Genomic DNA, 27,370 nt, shown 5'->3' on the forward strand with positions numbered 1-27,370 from the left:
ACTTCGATGCACATAATGGACTCGTCTGCCTCCCCCCACCACCCCACCCCAAGCCCCGACTCTCTCAGTCCTCCTCTCCCACTCGCTTCCCTTGCAGCAACCTCCCCCCTCCCCTCCCCATTCCGCCACAAGATTAGCATGACAGGCCAGCGGCGGCTTCGCCTGCATTAATGTCCGTCAGCGTTTGATTTCAAGAGGAAAAACATGCACATAACCCAGGCACGATTTCTCCTTTAAATCGAAGTTTCCATCTTTGTCCCGTGCCTTTTTCTTGTTCCTCTTCCCCGGCATTAATTGTGCATTAGCAAAAATGATTTACTTTTAACAGTCATAGTTATTTTTTCTTGCCCCCGGGCACAAATGCCTTGAAAGCCTTCCTTGAGGGCATCTAAATTATGTATCTGAAAAACTCCTCCACTAAGGCAGAGAAGGACCCTGACGTTCTCAAAATTCAGACTCGCATGTCCTCCTGTTTTTGGGGAGGCATCAATCACAGCCACCTATACAAGCCTTAATCTCGCATAAATATTTGAACTAATAACATTAAAAAGGGGGAAAGAAAAAGGATCCGACTGGTGGCGTAATCAAATGCAAAATAAATGAAGAATACAAGGACAGCAGGGGCCCTTACTTCTGACTACTTTCCCCACTTTCTTTTTCCTCCCCCCCTTGTTTTTCCCCCTCTCTTTTTTCTCCTCTCTCCCTCTCTGTCTTTCTTTTCTTTCTGTGCACAGTGTTTTCCTTCCACATCATTAGCGCAGAGCCACACGAAAGAGGAAAACAGAGAAGTGCCGACTTTGCGCTCCCTGTGTGAAGTTAAAGAAGCAACAGCCCCTCTGAAGGACATATGGGAATGGGGACATAGGGATGTTGTAATTGTAGAATGGGCATTCATTAGTGGCAAATGCCGTAAATCCCAGGCTAAGTACGAATCCTTGTTCAGGAAAGCCTAAAACAATAAACTTTGGTCTGGCCATAGCCCTACCCTGACTGTGAGGGGCTTCCTGAGAAATGTGACCCAGACGGAAGTCAAGTCTAACTCCCCCAGTTTGCTTCCAAACTTCAATAACAACAACTAGTGAGCTGTGAATTTTAACCACCCTCCCCTTGTTTCTCTGCTTTTGAGCTCCACTGAATAATGTTGATACACAGTTTGGCTGTTTGTTTGTGTGCCGCTAGGTTTTGTGTTGATTTTCGAGCTAGTCTCCAAATCCCTCTCCTGCTGTGAGCAGTCAGGCTCATCCAATGGAACCACACAGTGGCCAAAAGGCTGGCAGATTAATTTTATTGACGTTTCCATTTTCACTGCAATGCGATAGCCTCCCCCCTGGCCAGGGCCAGAGCGACCCGTGCGTATTTACAGACTGACCTGTCACTTCATTACCCAGCATGCTCGCTGCCTCCTGCCCTAGCCCGCGAGGGTGAAACCAGACTCCGAGGCTTTCAGCTCCTCTCTCTGCCTCTGTCTTTCCCTCACATGCACATGGATACTGTCATGTGTGCACGGATCGGACATGTTCACGTTCTGTTTTCTGTATTAATAGTTGTTATGAACTTTAAATACACAAGCAGGAATATTTGTATTGCTAATTTGAGAATATGAGGAAAATCAAGTGTGGACAGAAGGTGAAAAGAAACAAAGAGGAGGAACAAGGAGAAGCAGGGGGAAGAAAAGAAGGAGTAGAAAAAGAATAAAGAAGACCCAACTTGCACAACCTCATTACATCTAAAGGAGAGCTGGTGCTTTGCATCCACCCCCACTCCTTTCTTATGAGCGAGAGAAGGAACGCTGCAGGGCAAATTGTCCCAAACGCTAATGGCTTCTGACTGTTCCCTGGCAACTCTGCCATTCTAACCTGTGTGGATGTGCACTCTGAAAAAAATGAGGGAAGGGAAAGGAGAAAAAAAAAAGTGCAGGGCAGAGCAGGGGGAAGCGTCCCATCATCTGGCCATGTGACACAGATGGGGGTTGGCTATTAGGAGGCAGCCGAAAGGCCTAGGGGAGCCGAGGTGCTGGAGTGTAGCCCCAGGCACTTTTGGAAAAGCAGCGCCCTTGGAGACGGCAAAAAAGACAGCCCCCCTCTTCCTCCTCCTCCTCTCTCCCACTCTCTCCCCAGTCTCTGTCTGTCTTCCCTCACTCCTTCCTCTCCTCTCCTCTTCTCTCACCCACTCTCTATCAATATCTTGACCTAGAGTGCTCGCTAAGAAAGTTTGTGCCTATTTCCATGTGCACAGAAACCGGGAAGGTGTAATCAGGCGAGATGGAAGACAATGACCAGACGCAATGAGGGCGAGCGAGTGAATGAAAACACCAGCAAACAAACAAGCACCAAGTCCAAGAGCACATTACGCTCACATACATTCCCTCTCTCATCACCAGTGGGTGGTTATTAAAAATGCATTCAGATATATCTCCCTGTGAGTAAATTGGTCTCAGGGCTGAGCTCATTAACGGGTTGGGAAAGGACTGTAAACACACTGCAACTCTGCTTATCTAATGTTGGCACATTCAGGGTCGCTTCAGGATTCAGTGCACAAAGAACTGCTTTAGCAAAGAGTGTCCTACAGTGTCTGCGGAGAGTTAAGGGGAATTCAGGGGTGTCCTAATGACTCCAGAGATCATGCTTCATGTCTAGGAGGCACCCTGCCCCTCGGGGAGCCGCTGAGGTCTAGCATTATGGATATGGCCGCGAGAAACACACATTGCAGCTCTATCAGTACGCCCTCCCCTTTGCTGCTCCACCATTCCGACATACCCGTGCATGAATGAATAATGGCTTGTCAATAGTTGGAAAACATTCAAACCCAGTCATGGTTAGTTATCAAATAACACTCCAGACTTATTGGTCCCTGTACTATTAATACACCTACTGAAAAGCCTGCAGACAAGCTTTAGATGTTGTGTGTGTATTATTCTAAAGGCTGCGCAGTGATTTTGCACTGGGAGGCCCCGGCATTTGTTTCAGGGTAATGAAGCAAGAGTGTAGAGGCAGTGGCTTATGGAAGCTGTGGTTAAAGTGACTAATTACAACAGACCCCCCACACCCCCTGTCAGCCCAAACTAGTCAGGCATGTTCACCCAAGCTCGCCCAAATGAGGAGAAGAGGGGAAACTCACGAGCGGTGTTAGAAGAAAAGAGGAGTAGACGGGGAACAGAAGCTAAGAGGTTTGTTGTAGCAGGAGGCTCCTTTGGCCTTCTCTACCTTAGCACGCCATAGTGACCCCCCTCCCCACAAGCCTCCCTCCAACACCCTCCTATTACACCACCTCTAGCCCTGCAGGCTTGGCCGCGGAGAATGAAGAGAAAAGAAGAGGGGGATTTAGAGCCTCCCTTTTCCCTCTTTTTCTCCTCAACTTTTCAGCCAACATAAGCGGCGTTTAGCACATTCAGTCCCCCCCAAATGGCAGCGAATGAGAGAAGCAGTGGGGGCTCCTCTTTTGTCCGTCTGGTTACCCCTTTTATTTACTCTGGATTTACGAAGGGGTCTTTGCCGGCTCTGGGACCACATGCTCTTGACGCACACACAGCCTCCCTCACATACACACATACACAAACACGTAGAGGCTCTATTCACACTAGCGGAATGGCCGGCCCTCTTGTTGCTCTGCGCCGACTGGGGATTACGGATCCGCCAGCTACAGCCGCATGCTAGCAATATGCTTTGCACTCACGCAACATACGACGCAGACAAGTGCTAACGAGTAGAACATAATCCCTTTAATGATAAAACACACACTCGAGCGTCCAATTTCTAACAGCGAGTAACCCATCAGTGTGTTTGTGTGTCCTTGTGTGACCACACGCCATATGGTTTACTGTGCTCATTCAGATCCATACAGTAGATGAGGGCTCTAAACGGAACTGTTTTAGTGTGGCTGCACCACTGCAGTCAGTGTTTTACGCTGATTATTTCCTGATCTGTGCTTAAACAAGCAGCAGCCCCTTGCACTAGACCATAAAACAACAGCTTAGTAAACAGCAAGCATGCTGACAAATTGGTAGCGCTCAGGCCGGAGTCATTAACAGCCCTAAAACCTGTCAGAGCAATTACAACAAACTCTCTCCTTCAGCAAGTCCCCCTGCCAAACTCAGATGTCACTACCCGCCTCCTCTTTACCGCCCCCTGTTACCACCAGGACACCGGCTAAAGGTGAAGGAGAGACGGCTGCCACATTTCCCTCTCTCCTCCAATGGCCATGACACCCGAGAGAAACGAGGACAAACCTCCATCTCAAACACAGCTGTATCTGCATCCTGAGTGCAACGACTGAGTGGTTCCTTTTGCATGAGAAGTAATGTGTAGTTGTCTCCCCCCAAAAACACATCATTAAGTGTTCCCTTAAATGAAGTGGAATAAGAGCTTCTAATTAGATGGGGTTTTTTTCTACGTGTGGGGAAGCGAGGCAGTCAGGCAGTAAGAAAGGCAGGGAGGGAAGGAAAGAGGGAAGCTGTGGTGGTGGTGGGGGGGTAGTTGCTCAACAACTCCTGTACCTCCCCTCCCTTCTCCGCCCCTTCTCTAAGCCCCCTAACCCTGCCATCAGGCAGATATCTCTCTGTCATCCCTGGAATGCTGGAGATAACTATCGCCTCTCCACCGATACAAGGCCTCTCTCCTCTCACAGGCACAGCGTTGACCCCACCGTGCACATCCCTACCATGGAGGGCGAGGTTGAAGTGGAGGCAGCAGAGAGAAAGAGAGGGGAGGGGTGAGGGTTGGGGGGCTGGAGGTAAAACTTGTTTTTTAACAGCCAGTTAGGCTATTTTACCTTTTAACCCAAAATAAGGGCTGGAGCAAAGCCACCCTCCCCTTTCAGCTTCTCCCCTGGAGCCAAAGAAGAGTAGTTCGTCCAGAAGAGAGAGGGAGGAAGGGGGGCACGCTGCCTGGTTACTGCCTTTTCTCCAGAGTCACTGCCTAGAACTCTCTTGATCTTTTCATAAGATTATCATCTGCCAAACCCCTAAAATTTAGCACTGGGTGCACTAAGTATGGACATTATCCAAGGCTTTATACTCAACTTATTATCGGTGTGATTAACCTTTTACCTGCAACAACTATTTTCTTATTACATCATAAATTAGGACTTTGAGGGTTGCACAATGACTGCGTATACCTCCTGGGATTTTGATTTATTTTTTGTTCAATGTATGTGTATATGAACACACAGAAAAGCGCTACTTCTCACACAGATGTGGAGTGTGTATAAAAGGATGCATGTCAGCTGAGACAAGACTCTGCCATCTAAAGGGGGCTTTATTTGAGGAGGGAAAAAAGACCCAAAGAAAAGAGATGGAATAAAGATGTATAAAAGAAAGGAGGCAGGCTGTTGCAGATGTCAGGACCCAATTTGCATGAATGGCAAAGGGCTAAATTGCAGGGGATGGGGGAGCTACCCTCCACCCCCTCACCCCGCTCTTTTTTGGGGGAACTAAAAGGGAGCTGTGATGCCCATGACTGCTCCTCACTCAGCAGACAGGGATCAGTGGCTAATGAAGGGCTTTGGGTCTCCACCAGACATTTCACACTCTCTGCCTCCCTGACAACTCCACCCCGCTTCCCTCTGCACTCCGACATTGCCGCCGCTCTTCCCTTAAATTCCAAATCGAATGGGGCTAATTGGTCTCACAGGTAATGGCGGTTCAGCCCTTGTTTCCTGATAAACAAATGTACAAACCTGCCGATGCACCTGTCCAAACCTTGTTTCTATCTACCCAGACTTTGTCCTCTTTTCTTCCCTCTTTCACTAGTTAAAATTGCACATATTGACTCTACTCCCTCTATAATTCACAATTGTTACGATGGAAAAACTAGGCTCGGGTGCCCACAGAGAAGCATACCTAAATCCTAAGGTTTGATGCAGCATTAAATATTAAAGAATAGGTATTTCCCAAAAGCAAGCGGGGCTATGTTGAATTGAAACAAAGCATGATCATTAGTAAAACAAGCTGCTTCCACACTTTTTTTTGCTTTGTAAAAAATGACAAAGTTGCTCTACTTTGGAATGATAATGTGGCAAACGCGGGGAATAAAGAGACGAGCCGGAGCAAAAGAAAACAGAGAGATGGAGAGCACATGAATGCATCATATGGATTCATCTGCTAGTGGAGAAATGGCTTTACAATCCCCGCTAGGAACTATTGCATATCAAAGTCTTCTACCTAAACCACCAGAAAGAGCAGCTCTGCGCTGGTTGCCAGTTTTAACAGAGTGTGGTTTTGTGATTCAGAACAGCTTACGCTGTTTGAGGCAATGTATGACAACAGCATCAGCAGTGATTCTCTACCCTCAATTACAATTTGAAACCAAACAAACAGACTCCCTGTTTTGATACTGAGAACGGAGGACGACTTGGGTTTATTGCAGACATCTTCGCCACACCTGATGGACAGTGGCATCAAAGTAGAGTTTAGCAGAGATGGGGGTTTCTACACAGAGCCGAGGGGGGGCGGGGGGTTGGTAGAGCAAATGGATTAAAAGGTTTATAAATCAACAAGTCAACCATCAGATTGTAGCCTCTGCTCAGCAGCCCTCTCATCAGCCAAATGCCATGAAGTTTTTTTTTTCTCCTCGCTCTCTCTCTCTTTTTTTTTTTCACACAAATGTCCTGGAGGCAGGGAACAAAGCGAGCAGAACTGATTACTGCGCTGCTGCCCCGCTCCGCCAGTCTAAACTCTGTTTGGCTTCCTAATGAGCTCACTAAAAACCCAATTCATCACCCATAACCCCTTCTCAACCTGCCTTGAAATCCCCCATTATGGGGGAGTCAAGGACAGTCCGTTTACAGGCTTTGGGCTGGGGTCAAGGGCTGGATGGCAGCGGTCGTGGCAACAGCGCGGCCAAGGTTATAGTGACACAAGGGATACTTCCTATGTGGCTCGTCTCTCCCTCTTTGTATCTAAATGTGTTTACCATACGCCGTTCATTTCCTTCCAACCAATCTTCCCTTTTGATTGTCACACTTCATCGAGTTTATACACAAAAATATATTTATTTCCACTATTTGAGCATTGTGGTTTATTCTATTTAGCCGCACACCAACCTCCCCCCCATCCCTTCTCTTTGCACAGCACCAGCGGTGTCCCAGCCTGAGCGGAGGAATGTCCGGCTTGATGGCTGCAGCAGCGGGAATGTCCCGTTCCAGTCAGCGTTCGCACCAGAGATTTCAAGTTTAATACCCCTTCGTCCCGTCCCCGCAAAGACAGGAATTCGGTGGGAAGGGAATGTAGCGGAGCGGGATGAGGGGGGGGGTGAGGGAGCAGAATACAGTTGGTTTATTAAGGAAGGGGCAAAGGAAGAGGGGAAAGTGTAAAGGGAATATTGTCAGTAGATGACAAACAGCTGAGGAGGTAGGAAATGGAATGAAGAAGAAAAAGAAGAAAAGAAAAATATCTTGATGAGGAGGTAGAGGGTGTTGGTTGGAAGGGGTGGGGGTCAGAAACGGAGAGTAGAGGAGGAGGAGGACGGTGGAGGGTTGGGGTAAACTCCCACAGTTCCTCATTACATGGAGCTGAAATGATCCTCCTGACACCTGAGCTGTAACCAAGAGATTACAGAATTGATGAATCCTTGGTTTAAAATGCAGCTGTTTTATTCTGCTTTAGTAATTAATTCTTTTTCCGATAGTGTATTGATTAAGCGTAGCCCCTGATAAAGTTCAAACTGAGAGAGAGATCCCTGCGGGGCTTCGGCTTGGCCTGCTCTGGAGAGTCAATGAAAACTTCCTCCCCTCCACCTGCATCTCTCTCTCTCTGTCAGCGCAGTTTACCCTCATAAATTAGTCAGATCTGTGAGGAGTGAGGATCTGGCTTCGCTGATCCTTGCTTTGTCTGCCCTCTTGCTGATACAGCTATCAGTTATTTTTATATTATTACACCTACACAAATGCAGATGCCCTTATTGACTTATTGTAGCCAATGTAACACAACGCACCAAAACATTCATCTGTGGATGCTTTTTTTTTTTTTTTGCTGGCATACTGACTGAAACACTACATGTGCAGCTCTTTCACCTAGCAGCTGATTCCTTCGCTTCCCTCTCCCTCCTCCCTCGCTCTCGCTCTCACCCTAACAGGGAATCATGGCATACACAAGCGAGAGCGTCTCCTTTCACAAAACTACTCTTTCATTCTTTTTATCGCTGCGTTTTTCCATACAGCTGTGAGTGGGGTAGTCTGATCAACAGAGGGTAGAGCGTGCCTCTCCGGGGAGCCAACTAGCAGAGAAATCAGATACAGCTTTACAAGAGAGTCAGACGCTCATGTCTTGTCAAGACCCCTCACCTACCGGTTCCTTTACAAGTCAATAACCAGGGCCCAGTGTCCTCCACTGGGCCTTGGCACACATTCACCTCTTTCTATAGGAAGCAGAGGCAGGGAGGGCGGGAGGGGGCCCACAGCTCTGGATTCCATGGTGTAACCCTTGATGCTACATTATACTGTGCAGTAATATGGAAATAATGTGTTTCTGCTATGCATAGGCGTAGATTTCAGGAGGGACGAAGGGGTCATGTGCCCGTCAACATTTAGAACATATGCATTTGCGCCCTTGAAGGACATTTCCACCATGAATTGATGCAGAAAAGGCAAAAAATTCATGCAGAAAATGTGCTCAAAATCTACGCCCCTGCTGCCATGAACATGCTCCTACAACATAAGGAAATATATTTCCACATCCTAGTTGCGATGGGACAACACATTCAACCCCCAATATCCAACATGGGCTCCTATGACATTTCTGTAATACATAGTGACAAATAATTGGTGACCCCACGAGGACGGAAGCGCCAGTTAAAAGCCTTTTTTTCAATATTAAGAACTAATGAAAGAGTGAATGAATTATGAAGGGAGAAGGGAAAAATATAATTAGAAGGTGGAAGTAGTGCTTAATACATTTACTGGAGACTATTTCCTTTCGTTAATGGGGCGGCAGCATGCGGGGAGAGGGTTTTGACGAGGCTAGTATTGACTGTCCGCCCCTGCTCCTTAAGGTAAATCCAGCAGGTCATTTCATTAAGGCCCAATTCCATGGCACTAATTTTGATTTTAGGGGCTTGACAGCTGTTGGCAGTGGAAATTGCTATGGCAGGAAAAGTGAGAGAGGAGCCTATTACCGCGGTGAAAAAAAAAATACAAATTGCAAAGCCTTGGTTCAAATTACTGCCACTCTGCCATCCAAAATTCGTATTTTGTCACGTTCCTGGACCTCACCTTTCGATTAGATGCATGAAAATGGGGGAGTAGGAACGGGCGGCAATCTATTTTGGGATAAGGGTACGAGTTGACGAATGCAGAGAAACAAATGCATGGGAGGATAATGCACAGTAATTCTATACTAAGTGACCCAAAAAAACCTCTACACGGCAATGAAATGCAATACAGCAGCTTTGCAGTAATACTTCCTTACTTTTTTGGGGGGTTTATGGTGCGTTGAAGCTGCACTTTGCACCAAAAACCGCCTCAGAAATGACCAAACATTTAACTTCTGCAATGCATATGCAGCTTTTTTGTTTGTTTCTCACTATCTAAATGAGACATTATCGGCTCTTCCTTATATAATATCCCCACTGTAAGCTGGTCTGGCAGTGAGATGGACCTGACTCACAATGCACGCTCCTAATCGCCTCGCCCTGCAAGTTAATATGCAGCATTAAAGTTCCAGAAGAAAAAGAAGAAGAAAAAAACGCTGTTCCTCTGATGCTATTAATTAGCAGTGCTCTATAGCTCTCAGCTTTTTGAAGCTCTCCATCTCCTTTTGTTTCACCCTCTCTTTTCTTTCCTTTTTTTTTTGCGCGGCCCTTCGTTATTGACTTTTCAATTTTCCCCTCACATCCACCCCCTGCACTAGCCGTAGCACCAGTGCTTCTGCAGCGGTGCCCAACCCCAACAATACCCCCAAGCCCACTCTCCGAGACGCTGGCTGGGGAGCCCGGAGAGCTGGGCCAGCCCTACAGCTCCCACCAGCCCACCACTTGCTCCCCACGAGACCAAAATCAAAGAGAGAGGCCCTTAAAATATAACCATGGGTATAATGAGGGTGCTCCAAAGAACAATAAGCATATACACCAAAGGAGAAAGGAGAGTAGGAGTACAAAAGAAAGAGAGCGAAAACTATAGGAATGTTGGGCTGAAAGTGTTCTTGAGGAGTGAACAACAGAGGGCGGATGAGAGGAGAAAGAAAAACTAGAATGATACTGTGCTTTGGGAGAGAGGGCAAAGGGCCACAGCCAGTGGTGATGGTAGCCGGGGCCACGCATCTATCCGACCACGTATCTGAACCCAAAACAACAAGGGGGTCTGCCGCATGCCTCTGGAGCCGAAGGGAGCCAAAGGGAGCACGACTAATTTCTGCACAACAATAGGCCTGGATGGGCGCCCACACAATGGCAGGTGCTTTGAATAGCAGCAGGGCACTTGCAGCAGGGATCTTCTCCTCTCTCACTCCGAGGGCTCGGGCTCTGGCTTGTGTAACCTTTCATTTTCAACTGGGCTTCCTTTTGACTCATAAAGGATGAAAATGATCTCATGGGGGAGGGTGGAGGGGGGCAAAGGAGTGAGAGACAGCCAGGCCTGTGAGGCACAATTCAGATCAAGTCTGTCTGTGTTTTCCGTGCATGTTATCTCCCTTTCTCTCCCTCTATTGCTTTCCCTTCCCTCTCTCTCCCTCTATATATTTACAGTATCTCTCTATTTTGCTTCCCTCACTCCAACTCTTCTTTTTTTTTCACCACCTAATTCTCGTTTTTTTTCTTTCTTCCATCGACTGTTAGTCTGTTGTGTTGTTATTTTCTTGTGTTTGTTGTGCTGCTGTTGGGCTGTCCTGTAGGCCATGATGCAGTGGTAAAGGCAGTTTTCCCCCCACCTTAAGAGCATTCTTTCCGGGGTCACAAGGTCAGGCTTCACAGATGTCTCCTGCAGACACTCAGTTGTCTAAGGACTGCATCCCTGGGAGTAAGCATTCGTACTAAACAATGCAGCTTTCGGCCCCCCCTTTACTTTGGAAAATGTTAAATGTTTTTTCTTTTTCTGTCTCGCTTTTTTTCTCTCTCTCTACCTATTGTTTTATTTTTGAATGAAGCGACAGAGTGAGTGCAATTTTTTCCTAGGTGGAGTTTTTTTTGGTGTTTAGATAATGAAAGAAAGCACTGGTTATCACAAGATAGTGGTGTTTTCAGGCTGCTTTCATTCTTTTAAACATTCCCCGTCTCCCTAAGTTTCCTGCAATTGTTCTAATGGGGCCTTAGTCATCCTTGCCTGGTGGCGGAGGGAAAGATGCTTTTAAAGGTCTTTTTCTTCTCTCAGTGTGTGTGTTGCCAGGAGAGGAAAAATGAAAACATGTAGTAACTGTCCTGAAATCCACACTGAGAGACAGATACAAGAAGCCCTTGAGTAAGCAGGGCAGAAGCCAAACAAAGAGCAACCCTAAATGAACAGAAAGACAATATTTGAACTAGAACATCTCTGCGTAGCCTCAATCTCAACAAAAATTGTATAGAGGAGAATTCCTGTGCCAAATGGCTTTCATTAAAGGGAAATCAGCTTCTGCTTTTTTTAGGGGGCGGAGCGTGACACTGGTAAAAGAGAGGAGATTGCAGCATTTAACATGCAAGTTCTGCCTCAGAACATGAAAAAGTGTGTAATTGGAACAACATTTTTTAAAAAATCCAGGCACTGAGCTATCCCTGAATATCTTACTCCTTTTCATCTTGCTTTCCCTTGTTCCTTTTTCTCTTCCCTTTCGTTTGATATGGTGTTCTTGCTTCCCCCTCCAAACATCTTCTCTGTATTCTGCAAATTGATAACCCTCTAAATGAATTATGGTAAATGCATAATGAAGGTTTTCTCAGCTTCAGCCCTGCAGCCAGCCAGGATGGAGCATCTCGTTTGGCATGTTTGATTCGTTTTGTTGCGCATTTAGCCCCAGTGTTCCTTCAGAGTGCTCACTGCTTGGGGCATGTAAATAAGAAATTATCCTTGCTGACTAACATGGCTAATACCTCCTCTGGGGTAATCAAAAATTATTAGACGCTCGCTTCCAATAAACATTAGGGCTCATGGCACTAACCACTGTCAAATCGCTCACCTCCGCCTGCTCCCCAATAGCCATAAAATGGGTGAACAAAAGTGATCAGGTGTGGAAAAAGCACTCTGGCTATGTGGAAACTGAGAGACCGCGGGACTGCTATTATGCCTAAAAAAGCAGCCCTTGGCTTTAAGAGTCATTAAAGCATGTACTAGAGTGGGAATCAGACTAGAAAATGAGCTTATCTTGCATAATGCCCTCAAAAGCTTTGCATAAACGTGAAAGATGTGCGCGTGAAAATCAGCGGCAGAGAGGAAGAACTCGGATTGTAACACACTTCCTTTATCATCCTCCCACTCTCTTGGACGGTGGCAGCATGGTTAAAGCACTACCTGTAGGGTATAGCTGCACCGCTCAGTTCCAAAATATGCTTCAGTATGTAAACCCTGGTTTACACAAGAGAAAACCACACAGCAAGTGAACAAGCTAAGGCTGGCCTTGCTAAGCCACTCGACTCAACCGCTCGCTGCCTTTTGGGAGGGACCTTTGCTGTGATGTGGGGTTCGGATATTAGGGGGAGGAGAATTGGGAGGGTGGGGGCGGTGGAGGAGATTAAAGAGCCAAGGGAGGCAGAAGAAAGGAAGGAAAGTAAAAGAGCACAAGGCCCATTGGTCAAACACAAAGGGGGAAAGGGAGGAAAGGACATTTGAAGTCAGGGTTAAACTCCAAATAAGCACACCTTAAACGGGCCTGTGTAAGCTGGCAGTCAGGGGTTTTTTGGAGTTTCCCTGCAGGTGTGCCTTTGACAGACTTGGCCTCCGTAACCTCTCTCTGATCTAGAATGGGGCCCGGGGTTGGACACAGAAGGAACCGGTGGCATCTTGCTGCCTCTGCCTCCCATTCTATGTCTATTACATTCACACACGCATGCTTACACTCTCTGTAAACACACACACACACACGCAAACACACTGCCAGACAAGGGGGGAAAACAAATCTGGTGAGGACTAGAGCAATTGGATTATCACCTCTTAAGGGTGACTTCTTGGCTGACCCCCTTCAGGCAAGCCTGCTGAAACAAGACGGAAAATTTCCTGGGAAAACACTCTCCCTTTAAAGAACTGAAGCACTGTCATCCTTGTGAAAATACAGCGGCGGCAGCTTTAATGGACGTGGAAATGCCCTTTGGGGCACGCGCTCAAATCCCTTTTAGCCATATTACATCAGACCCCTGTGCACTCCTCATCATCACCACATGCACTGGAGTAATCAGCGAGGGCACATGGGTGTGTAAACCTACTGTATAATGAACTGATACAACAGCACTGCACTCTTGTCTTTGTTTTTGGCCCGGGTAAAAGAAAAAGTTCCTCCTTCTGCTGTAGTTCAGTCCTGATTACTTCCCTGCAACACCTTTTCCTTTCTGCTTTTTAATTACGCTCAACTCACTCCCAGATAAGCCAGTCTTCATCTCGGAGGAAGAGAAGAAAAGAAAGAGAGGAAAAAAATGTCTCCCCCAAGCTTCCCCTTAATGGCGCAAAACAGACATTCTCCTCAGCTGCTGTCAGAATAATCTGGGTAATTTTTTCCCTATGTTCTCCAAACATTAGTTTGCACATTAGGCTGACCCAGATAATGCGCCTTTCCTGCTGTGTAGGACCCAGTTCCTGGCCAAGCTAGGCCAGGCTGGGTTGGGCCGGGTCGTGCCGGGGGCCTGTTCATGATTATGGACCAGAGGGACCAGGCCCCAGCCAGAGCCCAGGGAGAAACAGAGAGGAGTGGAAAGAAGGAGACGATGAGAGGAAGAGCGGGAAAGTGGAGAAAGCTCGGGCTGCAGTGTGGATGGAGTGGTGGTGATGTTGTGGGCAGAGGGACTGTGTTACTGGAAGTGGAGCTGACTCTACTGGCAGCCCGCATCCTTTTACAGTTCCTTTTGCTTTCGCTGTTTTCATGTGTTTATTCTCTCATGATCTATAGACTCTAAGAACGCAACAGAGGGTCAGGAGAAACACAGAGAGACATGAAAAAAGGGAAGAGAGAGAGAGAGAGAGCGGAAGGGAGGAAGGAAGGAGGGAGCTGAGGGAGCTGATCATTCTCTTTAATCACATTTTGGATGAGGGCCAGGTAGTCTGCGGTACTGAGAGCGAGACAGAGAGGGGTGAGAGAGGAGAGGAGTGTGAGGGAGACGGTGAGAGACGGAGGAGGAGGGGGAGAGGTAGAGAGAGGTGGAGGAATAAATGGAAAGAGAAAAGGAGAGAGAGGGAGGATGAGAAAGGGACTTATGGAGAGAGGGAGAGAGGGGATGAGCCTGAGAGCAGAGCCCCTTGAAACAGCTTGAAGTGCAGCAGCGCTTAAGCAAGAGTGCACATATGCCCACACATACTATGTGTGTGCGTATGCAGGGCGGAGAGTGACAGCCGTTCCCGTAAATGCCCGCGAATGCTGAATCCAGCAAGAATCTGGTGTTAGAGCAGAGGCAGGGAGAGATCCATTTTAAAACTATGTGCATTAACTATACTTTTCCCCATAGATTAAGCACTCCGCATGAATAATTTAGCCTCTCTTATGCTAATGGGATCATGAAAGTATCCCCTCCGTACCGTGTTTTCTCCCCCTCCGCAGCAACTCTTCTCAGCTTTCAACAATGGCCCTGCCCCTTCCCAACAAACCATCAGACAGACATACTGCGCTGTTTTCACAACAGACACCTGACTAACACGGGGCTGACATGTAGTGACAAGGCTAAAACTACACACGGTAGCTCGTTGAGAAACACCGTGGCATTGTTATCCTCATTAAGCACCGCTTGTTTTCGGTTTAAGCGCACTTGCTGCCGCTGATTGCCAGGCATCGCAAGTTATAGGTTGAATGGCTGCACTTGGCGTAATGTTTATGTGCTCACTGTTGCCATTGAGCTGGTGTTGTAAGTGGCTCCTCTTTCACTCACTGCTCCACTGTGGTTCTTCTGTTTGCTTTCAAGAGCGGGAAGTGGACGTATCCTGTGTGTTTATGTGTTTCTTTGGCCCTTTTTTTCGCATCACACACTAAAATATACCCAAGCACACATTTACAATGCATGCACACCCTTGTTGCTTCAGCATTGTGTTTGTGGTGAGGTGGGGGCACTGTGTAAAAATTATCAGTGCTCCAACAGCTGGGAGTGAGAGCCATGAAACAGCAGGGCTTGGGTCTGCTTTATTGTTTATCTGTTGTTTATGGGCCAGTGTTCAGCTTTAATTACTACACTAAATTAAACTCTAACAGGCACTTAGAGGGAACCAGCTAACACACGCACATGCATGCCCCCACACACACACACAGACACACACACTGTATATTTTCTATACACAGACACACCTCACTGATCACTCCAGAGCTGGAGTATAGGCTACTAAAACGCAACAAGGCTTCCATCTTGCGTTTAGCACAGACTCTGCTGATCTCTCTGTTGTGGTTACATCTTTTTTTTCCTCTTCCCTCATTTTTAGGTCTTCTCCAGCCCAAAGTGTAGCTGTAAAAAAAGCAAAGCCAAAGGTCTGGAAAATGCCAGATTCAACAGGCCTCGCTCATGCAGGGACTCTCTGGGCGGACACGCGGAGTCGTGTCCCCACCAGGAATGACCCCCCTCTGGTGAGCTCAACCACAAAGACCTTGCTGAGTGGGGCCCCTGGCCAGGGCCAAGGGAGCTCACCACACTCCCCACGCATACACACACACACTCACACTCACACACACAGAAATGTACCACAATACCATCAAGCGCAGCATGCTCCCTTGGAGCTGAACACTCAAGCTCTCCCTCTCTTCCTCCCTTTCTCTCCATCTCTGCCTCTCTCGGTCTCTCTGGGGAGTCTGTCTATCCGCAGAGCGTGGGGATTGTTCAATTGCTGAGAAAATGTACAAAATGCTTTCTCCTCTCTTCTGTTGAGCCGTTTCCATCTACAGCAGAATTGTACAGAAAGCCCCTCTGCTCACCACTCAAGATGTCAACGTGGATTTTGGTCTTCATGCATAGCTAATAATTACAAGTGTGGACTGGAGCTGAGACACACACACATACACACTCAGACACACACACATATACATATGTTGCCTACCGTGCTGAATCAGTGTTGGGGATTTACAGTTCATGACCGAGTGCATTTAGACTCTACTGTGTTTGGTGTGGGCAAACGCACAGGAGTATTTCATCCCGCTGCTCCATCACACTTTGGGTGTTTGAACATATTACGGACACCTGCTTGGAGACGAGTGCTATCTTAAGGCATGCACATTCATCAAGTTTAACTCCCTGCAACTGATGTCTCTGATGTTTCTAGATAAGCTTGGAGGAGCTCCAATGGACTGTTAATCAAAATGATGTGCGAGCGGGGCCAATGAAGTTATTGTGCGTTAGATTCTGAAGCGTCTCCCGTAAGCTGCTGCTATTTGTTTATCTAGCTAGAACATAGGGAGTCACTCTCTAAGAGTCAGTAAGTGAGAGTGCAGAATTTGCCCTGAGGGTGATAATTCATATTTTCTTTTTTGGAGGGAAATTCTGAGAAAAAAGGGAGAAAAAAAAAAAGTCAGTTAAGAGCAGGGGGTGGGAGAGGTTACAGATCTGAGTGTTGTACTGAAACCTTTTTCATATGTGTCAGAACCTTAACTGGCAAGTGTCACAGCTATGAGCATGCTTCACCTTGGTTTACTGCTTGACAATAAATTATTCCACAAGAGGGGCAATACATATTTGCGCACTTGTTAAATTGTTTTCTGGCACAGGTTCAGAGCAATGCTTGATGCTGAGATACTAAGCCGGAGATTGTGGAAGTGAATTCAGCTCACAGAGCCCATCCTGAGTACAGTATGCACTGTATATATAGTACTTAAAAAAGGTATGTGTTTGATACGGATCTTTATTCCTCTGTACATCCCCTAACCTAAGCCAAAGGGAAAGGGAAGCAAGTTAAAACTTTTTACTCTTCAAAACAGTTCTACCATCGGACATGCATCACCGTTTAGGGGAGAAATGGAGTCACATTTTCAACACAAGGATGCTTCTGGATTGATTTTTCGAGGTTAATGTTTTTCAAGCTACAGGCACACATACAACACACCTTTCAAGATGGAAGATGGCGGAAGAAAGTTGATGTTTTTCTTGGCAGCTGAAACCAAAAAGCACTGTGGGTCTCACGCACTCCTTTCTCCCTCCTCTCCTCCCTCTCCTCCCTCTCTACCATCCATTCTGTCTTCCTCAACTGATCCACATCGTCACCCCTTTTAACAGGGGCCAAGCTGTTAAAGACCCCATTACTGAAGTGAAGCACACATTTCACATTTTCTCTGTGGACTCGAGAGTGTGGACTACAAATTTTATGTGGAAACGTATTGAGATAGGAGGCGAGTTCATGCGTGGAGTGGAGTGGAGTGGAAGAGAGGAGGGGATAAGGTGGAGAGGTTGGGGAGGGAAGGCTCTGTCAGAATGGAAGGGCCAGAGTCGGGAGTCAGCGAGCGCTTCAAGCGTTAACGTAATTGCAAGAATGTGAAAAATGAGGCGGCGGGGCTCCCGAGCGGAGCGAAAGGTCAGAGCATGCCTCACACAAAACAACTGGCTGGAGGACGGCCTCATTAGACCATTAAATCAGCTGCCCTCTCCCTCTCTCTGTTCCTCTTTCTCCTTTTCCTCGCTCTGCATACTTTTTCACCTTCTCTACTCTTTCACCTTTGTACTTCAACAGCTATTCCTCGGCCTTCTTTTAAATCTCTGCCTCTTGTTTTATTCTTTGTTTTCACCCTGAAAGATTTAGCATTTAGCGCTCATCGGTGTAGGTCAGGCTCCGGCCCTGATCTAGTCCAAGCCTATCTTGGCCCGGTGCGCGGTGCTGTACCGTAACTGTCTTTGGCCCGTATTGATCCACTGTTACTGGATACGGTGGGGAGAGGAGTCGATAAGTGCTCTGTGGATTACAGGTCACTTGTACTTATGTGTGTAAGATAATCAATAGGCAGTGCATTTCTTTCTCTCATCCCCCTCCTCCTCCTCCTCCTCCTCTCTCTGTTGTTCCTGCAGTCTTCATCTCCCATGCTGCTTGCAATTGCAAAGATGAGTGCAAAAACTCCACCTATGCTCTGTTGTCTGACCTGAAATCATATAGTGTTTTAGGTTATATTATTCCCTCCACATCAGAAAATCGAACCCCTAATTTGATGCAATATCTCCTCCTCTTTCTGTAGCTGCTCCTGTGCTCTCCTCGCCACGGAGAGGGCATGCAAAAGGAGAATTATCCCTATCAGAATCAAATAAGCCTCATATTATTATACCCCATTCCTTCATTATGCTTACACTGTCAAACAGATGTATCCTGTAGCTTAGCCAAAGCCTAGCTATCATCAGCTACCCCGACAACAGCCTGTGATCCAACTAGTCCTGACACAGCCGACCACAGAGGTCTGCTGCAACCCTCAGTCTGTGGTCAGTAATGGTTCAAACTGCTGCTTCTGTCTGACGAGGAGAAGATGATTTAAACAGCCCCACCACAGACGCACACCCCCATCGATACATCTGATCGCTTATCGGCAAAACGATAGCCTCGAACGGGACGCGACAAGCGGCTGCGCTCTGCGAGTGAGCTGTTGGGAGTGTGTATCTGAGCGTGTTTGTGTGTGTAGACGGTGTGATGAAATTTCATGCAAAACCGTGGACACTGCCAGAGGGCACACACACACACACACACACACACACGGATACAGAAAAAGACCCACAAAAAACAACACACACACATACACACACACTCTCTGCCGCCAGTGAAAGGAGATCTTGGTGCATTCAAAACAAGAGGAAGACAAGAAAGGAAAGGCCAGGAGCTCATCATCTGTTGTCTTAGTTCAGGCAGCAGTCGCATTTAATAAACAGTTTTAACCTCGCAATGAATCGACACTCGGCCTCACCTCCGAATTCAACTAACAGTGTGTGCTTTTGATAATTTACATGTCAAAATTTGATACCGACCGTGACAAAACTACAAGGCAGATAGCTGTGACTTGCACAAGCTATCTGTAATAATTTCAAATACGTTTGTTTTGAAATGCATTATTGCTGTTTGGCAGGTCGTGTACTAGATAACAGAAGGCTCACTGAGACATAATTAGGGGCTGTTGTGTGAGCAAAGTTAATATGGTTTAAATGCAAGCAGGAACTGGCAGAAATATAGTATTAATCACCAGCTTTTGTTCAGCTCTCTAAATAGCAACATTTTTGGAAAGCCCTTTTCTAGGTTGGTGTATTACAGTGGCTGCTGCTTGCATTCGCGTGCGAGTGTAACAGTGGATAAGCGTGTTCATTTTTAGGTGTGACTATGTGTTTACATGGATGCCAGTCAAAAAGCGGGATAATCCAGTGTGCAAAAGGAGGGACTGGGACATGTGTGTATAGAGAGATGTGCCATGTATTCACTGCAGATCTCACATTAGACAGGGTTAAAGTGAAGTGTTGGCAACTCTACCCATGCATGATGATTAATACGTCCCGCATGGACCCGTGCCTGCGCCTATGTATGTTTATGTGTTAGTGCTTGAGTGCACAAGTGCACGCACGTTATGTATATTTGTGAGTGTGTGAGTGTACATGTGCATGTGCGTGCCCATTTCGGTGCTGGCTCACCTTGTTCGCTGCTGTTGTCACCGCTCTGTGAAGCGTGTCCCCCGCTGGAGGGCCCCGGTGTGCCGGCTGAGTGTGTGGAGGTGGCGTCATCATGGTCTCTCCAGGAAGCTGGGTTCTGAGGTTAGAAAAGAGAGAAAGCGAGCGTGGGATCCATCCATCCATCCGTGCATCCATCCACATTCCCCCGTCCAAACCGCAAACCAGGAGCAGAGAGAGCAGGAAGGAGGGGGGGGGGGGAGAGAAGGGAGAGACAGAGAAAGAGCGAGACCATATGAGCGTGCTGGAAAAGTGAGTGACATCTGTAAGAGTCTACAGGCACTGCAAAGGTCCTTGGCCTGCTTACATTCTGCTGGCAGGGCGAAGAGCCCCATCGCCTGTTTCCCAGCTAGCAGACAATCAACGGTGCCACTAAAATCACAGCCGAACAGAAAGTAACTAATGCACTAAAGCAGCTGGCAATAAGTCAAAACACTGTAATCAAAGTGTTTCATTAATGCATGAGAGCAAAACGCAGCACTGTTAATGTGGCGTCTGATTTTTGAACGTTGCAAGTGGAGCACTTGTGAGTAATTGTCTAAACACACATGGCAGAGCCCAGTGGAGTTCGTTTATACCATAACCAATTGAGACTTCCGTGTCAAGTGAGAAATATAGAGGTAAAAAGTCCAAACACACCACAGCCGCCATTAATCATTAACACTGTCAGAAATGAAAATAAGATATGACAGTGATTCTCCTGCTAATCTGCCAAAAATGTGCACACGCCCACGCCGACGTACACACACGCCCACAGAGGCCTGCAGAAATACACTTACGCACACATGCTAATGACATAATAGAGCAAGAAGTATAAACACACATGCGCACACACTCACTTTTATATATACAAACACATGCTGGGAAAAAAAGTGTTGAATCTCTGCTTGCTAACTTCAAAGAAATGTCCATAAACAAATTCATAGCTTTTTAAGGTGTCTTGCTTTTTTCCTTCCCCTTCGTCCTACAGCTCATTTTCTCTCCTTCTCCTCCTCCTCTCTTTCCTGGTCATTCCCACTGCCCTGTCGGTGCACACAGGGAAACAGGATTTTCTACTGTACAGGAAAGGCTTTATCAGTGCCACATGAAGGCAGGCTGGAGGTGGAATTTCCTCTGCCATTCAAGCAATAGAGCGACAGACTGATCACGTCATTTACTACACTCACACAGGCTCGATCCAATACGCACTCCAAACAAGCCTCGCACACAGAGTTGATGCAGCTCCATAGCTCACACAACCCACCAGCTAGTCTTTCCCAATTTAACCTGCCACCTGAGCACGATGACAAAATGTTGGCGAACGTAAGCCCAGCGTTGTCTGGGGCCCCGGGAGAAGCGGCCCCTTGAGCAGAGCCCAAGCCAAACAAACACAGGCCTGCACCAAGGCTTCCCACAAACCTCAACCCACTTCTCAGTTCCCGCTATGGTTTTTTTTTCTCTTCTCCCTCAAACACACACAAACACATATACATACATACGAAAGCAGAAGGAAAATGTACACGCCACAGAATATTCCAAGAAAGAGAGCATTTTTTACCATTTTGTCTAACTTCAGTTCCTGATGAACTTCTTTTCCCTCAGCTCCCGCCAGAGAGGAGCCTGCCTGCCTGCTTTGGTGCCCCAGTCAGAGTGAGCTGTACTGGTGGAGGACAGACAGGATAGTGCCTGGAGACTAGTGGAGGTTTGCAGGGAAACAGAGGATATAAGACAAGCGGCTGCCGAGCTCCCCTGGGTGCGCAGTCCTGATGTGCTGCTGCTTGTTCTGCTGCGGAGGCGAGGCTGCTGCTATGCCTGTGAGCGAGGCCCTTTTATCTGCTAAGTTTTTTGGGGAAGGAGGGCTGTTTTCTCAAACAGCTCGGAGCTGAAAACAGCAGACAGAAACACACAAGGCCCTTCAGACCCTCCGCTCCACTCAAGGCCCTCTCAGCGTCAGCTGTTCACCGGATGGCAATCAGATAAAGAGCTTGGAGAATTGCTCAGAAGAGGGGTGCGAAGACAGGGTGAACAATAGCCCGTGCGTGGGTTTTAGCCCTCCAGAGCGAGCGGAGGGAGAAGTGTCCCCACTCTGAGAGGGATGGATGATTGTGATGTGTTCACTGTCTGGGCCACTGATCAACACATGGTACACTTCATGGGAACAAGGTCTGCTTGTCTGTTATTCTCCACGCAGCATATGCTGGGTAAAATCACTAATGTGGGAAAAGGCAATCAACCCTCTGAAAACAGTCTAATTCTGTCGTATGGAACAAGGAGGTAAAAATCCCACACTCCCAGAGTGCATAATGTATTTAGGCAGAGCTGGGCTCGCTGCTCTCCGAACAGGCTGTTGTTGTTCCAAGAGAAGAAAATGACTGGGTTCTACTTCCTCACAATGAGACACCCACTGCCGGCAAGATGCGAGACAGACCTGAAAAACTATGCTCGCCGCTCTCACACACTCTCCCTCTCTTGCTCTCTCTCTTCAACACTTGCCAGCTATGGCCACAGCACGGTTTTAATGCAACAGCTGAATCGATAGGACTTAATTTAGCTATCATTGCAGAGTAATGTGTCATTTTTAATGGTGCTGGCACTAAATTAAATTCAAAGACACCTCAGCTAATGGTGTTAAAGGGAATGATATTTTGCTGTGATTTGCTACCCTGCAGGTTTAATGGGCCTGTATGGAAGGGAAATAGATAAAGCTTTGTTAGTTTGCTTCTTATTGGGCAAAAAGCAGACCGCAGCACTTTATGTGACCCAATAATAAAGCAGATACTACGCCCGGTGCATGTGCAGTATCTTTAATGAAGCACACTCTCCTCTTTTTAATACCTGCGAGTCACCTCTCATTCATAACCCCCCGCGTCTGCAAAACAAGACAACAAATATCACAACAAAAGCGTTAACTTTCCACGCTCAACACGGCGACAAAAGCAACAGCCTTTCCTCCCCATGAATAATTTAGTGGGCCCTCTCTGAGCTACGGAGGGTGCATCAGCAGACACTGCGCCGTGCAACACAAACACACACAACAACCATTTTGTCACAACCCTCGTGGGTCTGATAAAGTTCAAACAAGTTGAGGAAAAAAAAAATCATGTCACCCAAACAGTCTTCTTCAACCTACAAAAAAAAAAAAGAAGAAGAGGAAGAAGCAAAAGAGAAAAAAGGCCTCTAGCCCATGTGACTATTCCCTAAAGCTGGGCATAATTAGGAGTCAAACATGGTTCACTCCATGCTCTTTGCTAATTGTGTTAAAGAGCAGTGTTACCAGGAGGAGGAGGAGGAGGAGGACGCCAGCAAGCTACGCACATACATGTGCAGGCGGGAACGCACACACACACACGCACACACACAAGCACAATAGGACTAGATAGAGAATAAGATACAAAAGAAGCGTGGTCTCCAGGGGCAGCCTTTTCTATTTGCTGGGGTTAGCAACTGGCAGCTGATAATACAAGTTGTAATTAATATAAAAGCAGGAGACAATATGGGGAGGAAGGCTTGTAGTGGAGCCAGGCCACAGGAGAGCGGGAGAATGCTGCCGTCTCCTCTGCTCCTGTCCCCTGTTTCTCATTTACAAACACCTGCCTGGCACAATCTCACTTCCCTCACTGCACTCTGCCTACATCCCTAGGAATTTCAAATAAAATTGATTTAGCGGCATCATTGAATTTCCCTCAAATTCCCCTGGAACCCGGAGGAAAGGGAAGAAATCTGTTGGTGTGTGAGGTAGGCTGAGAACGACTAGCCTTGCGTGTGTGTGTGTGTGTGTGTCTGTGTGTGTGTTGCACCACCACTGTGTGTGGAGCGGCTACAGGAATCCTGTGCTGAACATGTACAGAATTGCTGACGCACCAGAAAACACACAGGACCGTAAATCACAACGCCGCCTGACATTTCAAGACACATTTTGCTACATGAAATAAACAGAGGAGAAAAAAAAAACCCTCCTCGCACATTTTTTGTTGGGCTGAGCTCGTAATTATACACAGCCTCTTAAGAAAAGTGTAGGTGCACCTCTGTCGAACAACTGAGCATTTACAACACCCTCAATTATCCAGAATATAAAGAGTCCTTAATTTAGCAGCTAATAATTCACTGGAGCGTGTTTTAACAGACACCGGGGATTGAGTGATTGTATTTATGTTTCAGAACTTTCTCCCAGGCAAAAACAACCTTTTTCGCTGTAGTGAGTGGCACATTACACGTGCAAATACGCCTGCAAAACACACATCCAAATGATTATTCCAGAATGACGGAAATATAAAACACACAAATTGTTATAGATAAATCAATTTCAAGTTGTTGCTTGTGACAAATAACCCAAAATATGAGCAAGTATATACACTGTCAGTGGCCACTTTACTATACTTCACTATGTTTACCTGTGCAGCCTAATAAAATCCAATACAACTGTTCGGCCATAATGTTTATTCTTATGACACCTGTAATTATCCTCTTTTGTTTGTTTGTTTGTTTGTTTGTTTGTTGACACTGTCATACAGGTGTTGAATAAATTTTATGTGTTAGCACTAAGGTCATAGTTAGTGGTAACTTTGTACTGCGCTGCATTAAACTGAGAGGTGTGTCTAATTTTCTGCTCCTTAATGCAACAGTGAAGGTTTTGTTGCAAGTTTGAGGGTGCTCCTCCATGAAATTTAAGAATCAGACACTTATTTTCCTGCATTCAGGTGAATTTTTCTGCACCAATTTTTTGCCGTTTCTGCGTCAATTTAATGCATAAATGTCTTTAATTTTGTCAAACTAAAAGTCCTCTGCTTGTTTCATGTTTTATGGGAGGCAAATGCAGATGCTATAAATGTTGAGGGGGGCGGGTCCCCGGCATCCCCCCAAAATATACACCTATGTCTTCATATGTGTAAACAGAAAGAATAAAAAAAATTACCCCTCAGTGCAAGGTAGTCCAGTACAATACCACCTGTCACTATGAACTCGGTAATGAACATATTATAAGATGAGATTTATTTTTGAGGACATATTTTGCATCTACATAATTTAATGTTAACTATTGTTTACGTATTTTATTTTGCTCTTTACGTTAAATTTAGTGCTATTTAATATCGCGTACCTTATGTGCAGGTAATGAGTTATGATTAAGTTTGGTGGAGCTATATATATCAGGTGAGATGCCACTAGTGTTGTCGATGTTAAGTTGTCCAACATTCTTGTTTGGACATTAAAGTGGATCAAGTTCCACAGAGAGAGGCTGTCCCCGTGCTCTGCCTTCACCTGAGGCCCTGTGATAGTTAATAAAGTTACTATAGGTAAGAAATATTATTTAATTCAACCATTTCTGACACGATCAACAAAGCTGAACATTAAAGATCTAATTTAGGTGTTGAATTACTGAGTGTATATCTGTACTAACATTTACTGTATGATGCTTTTCAGTACAAGTCAATACACATGCATCCCATGATCCTTTACACTGCACTCATTCACAGCATACATGCAGTTAAAGGAAAGCAGAGTGGGAGATGCAACAAGTGAGCCTCGCCTCTCTCTCCAGCCGCGGTAGCGATGATTAGATATGCCTGCCAACAGGGCCCTGCCTCTGAGCACTAATCAAATAGGAAATGTAAGGCCAGACATCCCACCATCACAAAACAATTGTGTGGAACAGACAGAGCAGTGCAAGTCAACGCTGCACTGTTTTCATGAGAAGGTGGTGGTGGTGGTAGTGGTGGGTGGAGGGTGAGATCCGAATGTAGTCGGTCCCTGAGGAGAACAAAGCTAGTTGAATTAGAACACCTCCAAAACTGAGAAATTCCACGGTTCAGCAGGCCGGCTCGGCCCGAGGGCTCTGTGTCCACAGGCGGGGAGGCTGTGTATGCTGCACCGTGCATAGTGACATACAGAAACAGGACATTACTGAGCACCCATCTCCGCTGGTACACACAGTAAATCACTGCACGGGCACAAGATGAACTATCGCTATTACTTTCACCAAACCTGTGACATCACCGTGCCTGACCAATGGGCGTACGGCGCTCAGAAGCCTGCACCAGAGAATCAAATGTAAACAGAAAGCTTTTCTCCCCCTCCTTCTTCCCTTTCCAGCCATGCACTGTCAAGATAAGCTGCGCCATAACCTCTATGGGAACTACTATCACTCCCTGTGGAAAGCTCTCCAAAACAAAGCGCCGGGGAACCTGCGAATCCTGCACACTTTCTGTCGAACAAATCTGAAACTACGCAGAAATTCAAAAGGCAGTTTAAAAAGCGTGATGCATATGCATGGAGGAAATGAAAAGCCCTCTGCTAATATGTAAGCTTTACAGGAGAGGCGGCACAATAGCAGGAGAAGACACAAAGGCTAATTCATTAGAACAGATAATATTCAGACACTGTTAATTCTATTTGCCTCCCTAATTGGATGTAGCACAGAAGAGACAGAAATTTTATTCATTAATTAAAAGACAAGAGAGCAAACCATTGACAAGCACACACACACACACACACACACACACTGTATCAACCGTTTACAAATCTGCTTTTCCTCCTCTCCATCAACCTTCATGTGTAACAAATCTTTTTTCCCCTTTCTTTTAATTGGGATGGGGTTGATCTGAGGAGGGGCGATGAGTTAGGGAGCCTTGGGTGGGCTACATGGTTGAGATAGTCACCGCAAGCGAATAAGGGGAAATCAACAGTGTCAGCAAAGGCCTCATCCTGCTCTCACTATACCATAATCCAATCATCTCTAAGACAACGCTGCATTCAAGTGTAAATAAAACTGTGCTTATTATGCTCCGCTGTCAGGTATGAAGAGGGGAGAGGAGGGAAAGGGAAAGAGGTATAAAAAAAAAAAGGGAAAGGAAACCACACACACACACACACACACACACACACACACACACACTCATACAAACAAGCTCAACGTGCCGCCTCCTTCACAGTGAAGAGCCTCATCATCTCCAGAAAAACCAACTTTCACCAAATGAGATGTAGCCCAGGGCTATATATTAAAAATGCATATCAAAGCAAAGAAAAATGGACGTGAGAGATTCTAACTAAATAAATTAGCATATCTAACTATCAAAACCGCCTTCCTCTCCTTCGCCGAGAAGCGAGGACAGAAATGAATAATAAAATACAGCCAAATACAAATGAATAAATAAAATAAATAAATCAAGACAAGTAGGACAGGAATTTGCTTTTCCCCTATCCAGCGGCACGGTTTTTCGCAGCCAAATGCATTTTTGTGCATTGTTTCCAATATTCAAAACACATTTTTTGGGGGCATGAAAAGCTGGAGCCTTTTCAATTAGACACGGAAATTACTGCTGAAGAAGTTAACTATTTACTGCGAGCCTCCCGGATTGTGACGGCAAGCGCGCACGCTTTCACCTCAATAATTCCACTTTCTGCAAATATTATTTCCACTGCAGCCTCATGGGGTGCACACATGCTCTCACACACACTGTGCAAAAAAGTATTGTATTTTTATTCATGAAGAAAAATAAGCTCTGTGTGTGTGTGTGTGTGTTTCCATAACATGTAGTACTCAGCCATGATTAAAATCACTCACAGTTCAGACAGAAAAGCAAACAAGAGGGGATAAAAAAATCTGCTTTTGTCAAATTCAGCCCAGCAGTTAGGTATCATAAAAAGTTCACCAGTGCCACAGGAGTGAAATAAATCCCTCAAAACTTAAACACCTAATGAGGTGG

At 46.3% G+C, this 27,370-nt stretch overlaps 1 protein-coding gene across 10 annotated transcripts in view; it reads right to left on the reverse strand.

Annotated features, from left to right (window-relative positions):
• meis2a (Meis homeobox 2a) overlaps positions 1-27,370 on the reverse strand; it is an 85,480-nt gene that overhangs the window by 51,277 nt on the left and 6,833 nt on the right. For all 10 annotated transcript variants that reach the window (XM_050061318.1, XM_050061320.1, XM_050061314.1 and 7 more), the window contains one exon: positions 19,656-19,770. In XM_050061318.1, the coding sequence (XP_049917275.1) occupies positions 19,656-19,770 (115 nt within the window). The remainder of the gene's footprint in view (positions 1-19,655; positions 19,771-27,370) is intronic.

Source organism: Epinephelus moara, chromosome 14 (assembly GCF_006386435.1).
Source record: "Epinephelus moara isolate mb chromosome 14, YSFRI_EMoa_1.0, whole genome shotgun sequence".
Classification (NCBI taxonomy): domain Eukaryota; kingdom Metazoa; phylum Chordata; class Actinopteri; order Perciformes; family Serranidae; genus Epinephelus; species Epinephelus moara.